This window comes from Notechis scutatus, chromosome 4 (assembly GCF_049901735.1).
Source record: "Notechis scutatus isolate UNSWTSFEM ecotype Mainland chromosome 4, rNotScu1.2, whole genome shotgun sequence".
In the NCBI taxonomy this organism is placed as follows: Eukaryota; Metazoa; Chordata; class Lepidosauria; order Squamata; family Elapidae; genus Notechis; species Notechis scutatus.
Window position 1 is genome coordinate 147,218,977 of NC_142012.1, and position 6,000 is coordinate 147,224,976.

The 6,000-nt window shown below is 43.1% G+C and overlaps 1 protein-coding gene across 8 annotated transcripts in view; it reads right to left on the reverse strand.

The window, feature by feature from the left end:
• The window catches only part of PPM1L (protein phosphatase, Mg2+/Mn2+ dependent 1L), a 191,807-nt gene extending 186,719 nt beyond the window's left edge, over positions 1 to 5,088 (reverse strand). The window contains exons 1-2 of one of the 8 annotated variants that reach the window (XM_026665862.2): positions 5,018 to 5,088; positions 2,911 to 3,674 (exon numbers count right to left, since the gene is read on the reverse strand). In XM_026665862.2, coding sequence (XP_026521647.1) covers positions 2,911 to 3,309 — 399 coding nt within the window. In that variant the 5' untranslated portion in view covers positions 3,310 to 3,674; positions 5,018 to 5,088. Of the gene's footprint in view, positions 1 to 2,906; positions 3,675 to 4,683 lie in introns of all 8 variants that reach the window. The other 7 variants (XM_087965255.1, XM_026665843.2, XM_087965254.1 and 4 more) reach the window with 7 other exon arrangements.
• Positions 5,089 to 6,000: the final 912 nt, after the last annotated feature.

Genomic DNA, 6,000 nt, shown 5'->3' on the forward strand with positions numbered 1-6,000 from the left:
GGCCCGGTTTCTGGTATGCTGCGGATTGGGTACCCCTGATTTATGTGACTGCATTTCTATCTGCCAGTACCTACTTTAGTGCTATAACCTTTTAAAGATACACTTAGATTAACAAGCAAGTCAAAGTTGGATTTTAAAGAAGCAGAACAGAAAGAATACTGACGCTTTTGAATTTTAGCGTTGGAGAAGACTTTTGAAATACCATGGATAGCCAAGAAAACAACGTAGTTGTACAACAAATTAATCTAGCATTTTCACCTGAGGTACAAATGATCAGGCTCAAATTATAGTATTCTGCACACATCATGTAAACACAATGCAAGCTCCCTTGAAAAATAGAAAATGCTAGCAAAGGAGGGAAGAGAACAACCTGCGGCAATATGGATGGATTTGATTGTAACGATAATGATGCCCCATTAGGAAACCTGAAAAGTAAAGCTGGAAAATGATTATCCTGGCTAAGGTTTAACTATATGGTCATGAGGAGTCGACACCAACTTGATGGAATATACAGGTCATCCTTGACTTACAACAGCTCATTTAGTGACTGTTCAAAGTTACAACGGCATTGAAAAAATACGACAGATACAATCGTTGCAGCATCCGCATGGTCACATAATTTACATTTGGATGCTTGAGAACTGGTTTACATTTATGACATCTGCAGTGTCCCGGGGTCATGTGACCTTGTGCAACCTTCCAACAAGCAATATCACTGGGGAAACCAGATTCCCACCCTGTTACTAATTTAACAACAGCAGTGATTCACTTAACAAATATGGCAAGAAAAGTCATAAAATGGGACAAAACTCACTTAACAAATTTCTCATTGAGCAACATAAATTCTGGGTTCAATTGTGATCGTAAGTCGAGGACTACCTGTAATAAAATGTATTAAACATATAAGCAACTCTATATTTTAATCTGGGTAGGAGCACAATGTGCTGATTTAAGATTATTCAATTTAGGTAGTCAGAAAGGTTTTGTTCAGTATTAATAAGTATCCACTAAAACAAACAAATGCATATTATACTGTATCTGCAAACATATGGCTTAATAGCTAAAAATTTGCTTATTCACTAATAAAATTCTGCAAAGCATCATTCATGTAATGAAACAAAAGGTGCTGTTAAACATAGGCTGAAAGATAAAAGCTACATTTAAATTTCTAAGCACAATAGGCATTTTATCATGTTTTAAGACAATGTTTTAGATGTGGCTAAGCTAATGATTTGGAAGGATGAGAGGTTGACTGTAGCACATGAGGAACAACCAAACAGCTTGCCAAGCTATCAAATCTATTTTAACCATAGTTCAAACTGCTGACAGAAGGCACAGAGTATCTAATATGATGAAGGAGCAGGAAGGGGATGGGATCAAAAGCAGAGTTTCTTCGCAGAGGACAAAGCACCTGACAGGACAATGTTATCTTCAGGAATTTCTCCCAAGCAAAGGTGAATGGGACTTGCAGAGCAATGCTGTTTACACATAAACTTCAAATGACGGCACACAATCTCTTCCATACTTTCATTAATCTCAAACCCTTATTCCCAAATGTCAACTAAGAAGAGAAAGTACATCTAATCTCAACCTCAGATTAGATGACCTAACCAAAGCTTTCAACAATAACATGAATTCAGTATCGGCTCTCTCTCATATTGGTTAACAGCGTGAAAAACAAAGATTTCAAAAGACAATAAGCCAAGAACTGCTCGTTTTGAAGAGGGCAGAGGGAACAACTGCTCATCCTATGCTACCCAGATTTCACCCCCAACTCCAGATTTCATCCTATATAACTCCAGTGCCCATAATTGTTATCAGGGTGCCAATTTCCCCATTTTGTGACTTTGGAGAGCCATGCAGAATATGGAGAGCAATTCCAGCCACACTCCAATCAAACTGCTTCTCATTAAGCCCACACACAGAGAAAGGGCCACTAACCACCCAATCTCCTTATCTGACAAACAAACAGAAGATTATCAAGAGGCACAACATATCCCATTATAGGAACAGCTGCTCTCCCCAGGAGGTTCAATTTCTTTCTGATCACCATCAGAGCTTTTCCAGCAAGTTTGATTTATCAGAACAGCTGTAGGAAATGCAGACTCTTGATAAAAAAAAAATACGGAAGCAAATAAAAACAAATCCGCCAATTACTTCAGCTGGTATGAATGTTTAACTTGGGCACGAAACCCCCTCCCTTAACCATTCAGAGCCACCCTCTGAATTCAAATGGAATAGAATGAAGCCACTTTCTAATGTGTGGCTAATAAACACACATGCAGTTAGTCATTATCCAAATAAACCTGGCTTCTCCCACACAACTGCAAAAAAGCTACAGCCATTCTTCTGCGCATATGCTGCAGGGAGGCACATGGCATCTATTTTCACTTCTATTCTAGGCAAGCAACTCATCTCAGTGAGTAAAAAAAAAAAGGATACAGAACATACCATAAACAAAGTCATAATGAAGAAATGTTGCAAAAAAGGAGTGTGGTAAAGTTTGCCAGCACATCCCTCCGTCGGCAATCGCCTGATAGCTTTTACTTTACAGTCGTACATTTATGCTTTATCAAAACAAAGGTAGCTTTTAACTAACTGCAGATACCATCATTGAAGGCAAGTCAGTTTTGATTCTAAGAGCTTATTCCAAACACATGAACGAGCACAATTAATGCTCTTAAGGTTCTGGATCAACAATTTCAATTCACTGAAGATTCAGCTGCATCCCCTTTTTCTTTCCAATGACACTCATGGAATTGATTTTGAGCAAATCAAAGATTGTTACAACAGCACAAATCAACTTTGCAGCTAACTTACAAAGCCCCGTATGATCACTGCCCAACTTCCCAAACATCTGAACACAAAACAATAGCAAATTCCATCACCCCAAACCAGCCTGAAACTTGCCTCTCCACCGTGTCCATCAAATATCCCAAATATGGATGGATGAGTCTTGTTCACCAGATCCGTGATCACTTCAAACCTGTCTTCCATGTGGTCTCTCCGGCCTTGGATGGAATAAACAGCCACATTGTGGTTCTTAAACTCCCAGGTCTTGGAAAACTCTGCATCCAGCACATCTAGACCCCCAAGTTGGTCATTTTGCATAATTTCAGCTACCTTGCCCTTCACCATTTTCACTGCATCCCTGCTGGACTTGACTATGGTTTTCACTTCATCCGTATGGAAGAAGTAGCTCCATAGGGCCAGGCTGATGCATAGCAGGAACAGCGTCTCTGGTCTCAGTAAGAAGTAACGCATGATCCGACCCAGCAAAGAGAGCAAAGTCATTGTATCCTCTATCATTTATTACAGAGACAGTAGATCTCCCCCTCCCACACACACCATATACCACACACCCTGACGGTTGGGATGGGTCTAAAGGCAAAGCAGCAAATCACTGCATGTTCCTGTAATGCAAACCCCACAGAGGGCAGGGTTAGTGCTGCTAAAAGTGCTTCCTCTTTCTCCTCCGTTCTTCTGTGCGACTGCTTCAGGGCGGCGCGGAGTCCCAGATGGCAAAAGAGAAGCTCCGATGTCAAGTTGCAGAGATCTGGCATGCACGCTTGGGGAGTCGAAAGACACCCTTATCCTTCTCCACTTCTCGCTCCTGCTGCTGCCGAAGAGAGCACGTAGTAGTAGCTCCTGGAGAAACGGCTGCAGAAAACCAGCTGCAAGACAGCAAAGGATCAGTGCAGGAGCTGCTAGAGGCACCAGCGACAGCACAAGACCTATCTGGGACTGCTGCAAATCGTCCTGGGCTCCTTTATGCCCCTTTTCAGCCAGGGCAGAGGCAAGAAGAAAAGAACATATGGCACAAAGGCACGTTCCTCCTTCTTCCTCCCTCCCTTAACTGTTTCTCTGGGCATTCATCCTGCCCGCCCAAGGATGAAACTGAAGTAGGTCAGTCAATCAATTCATATTGCCCAACACCATTCCTACCCCCGGTACTGAGTCCAGCAATAGCCCAGGGCAGTTGCTAGCCCAAAGGAGGAAGGCAGAGAGAAGGAGGACCCAAAATCAAAAGCACACTACGGGTGTTAACTGTAGGGTGAGAAATGGGGTAACAATAGCAGCAGCAATCAGTTTTTAAAACCAGGCAGGCAAGTTAGCCCGGCTAGATTCAAACAGAACGATCCCAAGAGGGAACTTGGAGGGAGGAATGAACAGGCCAGTGGAAATACTGTACAAACAAACAAAAAAATAGGCTGGCTCTACCATAAAGAGTGTCCCATCAGGTCAGTGTTTCTAAAAAAAGGAACAAGGCTCTAAAACCAGGGCAGTCTTGGCTGAAAAGCCACCCTTCGTGGATGCTTCTAACCATTGCCACTCAGCCTTTTCCTTCTAACATTCCATCCCCTGAACATTTATTATTATTATTATTATTATTATTATTATTATTATTATTATTATTATTATTATTATTATTATTATTATTATTATTATTATTATTATTATTATTATTATTATTATTATTATTATTATTATTATTATTATTATTATTATTATTATTATTATTATTGCTGTTATTATTGTTATTAGTTATTACTGTTATTTCTATGACCGGCTCTGCCACTATGATCTTAAAGGCAGCTGCAACTTTGGGAAAGAGAACCGAGGGGGACAAAGCGGGATGTAAGCGGCGTGGGGTTTTCCTCCACCAGACCCCCCTCCCCAAACCTGCTCCTCCGCTGCTGCCGCCTGTTCCTAACGGAGGAGCGCATAGACGTTACCCGCTCAAAAGCCACGTCGGGCCCCAGCCGGGAAAAGAAAGCAGCCCACCTCGCGCTCCTTCCCCGTTGCTTGCAAAAGGCTGGTCGCACACTTGCCCCAGCGGCAATCCGGGGGCTGGCCAAGCGGCGACTCGCTTCTCCACCTTGTGGCTTGCAATGCACCCGCCGCCCTTTCCCGGGCCTCCTCTTTCTTCGACGCCGAATCTGCCCTCCCCCTCGCATGCCCTCCCCCGCCCCCTTCCCTCGGCTGCTGTCACCTGCAGGGCCGATCGCAAAGGTACCTGTCTGCCCTTTCTTCCAGAGCCCGTCCCTCCCACTGGGCTGGGCTCGAGGGCTCCCGAGCCACCACTCAGGGACAGCGATGCCTACAACTCCCGGCAGCCTTAGCGCCAAGGCGCTCTTCCATGATTGGCAGGAACTCCGCCAAGGGCTTCTGGAGTCTGAAGTCCACCAGTTCTCACAGCCAGCCTTGCTCTCTCGCGCCCTCTGCCGATAGGTACTGTATATAACGATACACCGATAAACACACGCACACACAAACAGACACACAAACACGCGGTTCGCTTTTTTTGGTTAGTATTGTAAGCAATCTTAGCAAAGTACACTAAGGGAGTGGGAAAAAATCGTTAAGTGTAAATCAGCGACATGTAATTAAAAAAAAACCCGGAATGCAGTACAGAGGAAAACTAGTTTATCTTTCTTTTATTGGGTTTCTATTTAAAAAACAACAACGGTTAAAGAACTCAACGTTGCCTTTTGTTCCCTAAGTTCTTCTTTGAAGAGCTCTCCAATTCCATCCAAACAACGACCACCTCAGTCTTTCCTGTTAAATTTATTTATTTTATTATTTATTTGTTTAATAAATTTGTACACTAGCCATCTATCAAGCGAACTTGCAGGTGTTTCGTTACACAAACTAGGTAATATTCAGTGCTAGCCTGAAAACAACCAAGCTCAGAGAGCGCCAAGGAGCGCTCATTTTAACCCTGAGCTACCGTGTTTCTCCAACAATACAGCCCCCCACCCATAGGAAGCCCAAGGCTGGAGCACCAAGGGTAGCAGCAGCAGAGACTCTCGCTCGCCTCTTCTCACACCCACCCAGCCGCTTGGGATTAAACCAAAACGCAGCGCACGGCGCTCCCAGGTACCTCAAAATCTTTTTTTTCCTACCGCCTACCGTCCCTGTCCTATTGTTTCTTTTTATTTTTCTTATATGTATCCTATATGTATCTTATATATATTTCTTATATGTATTTCATGTGTT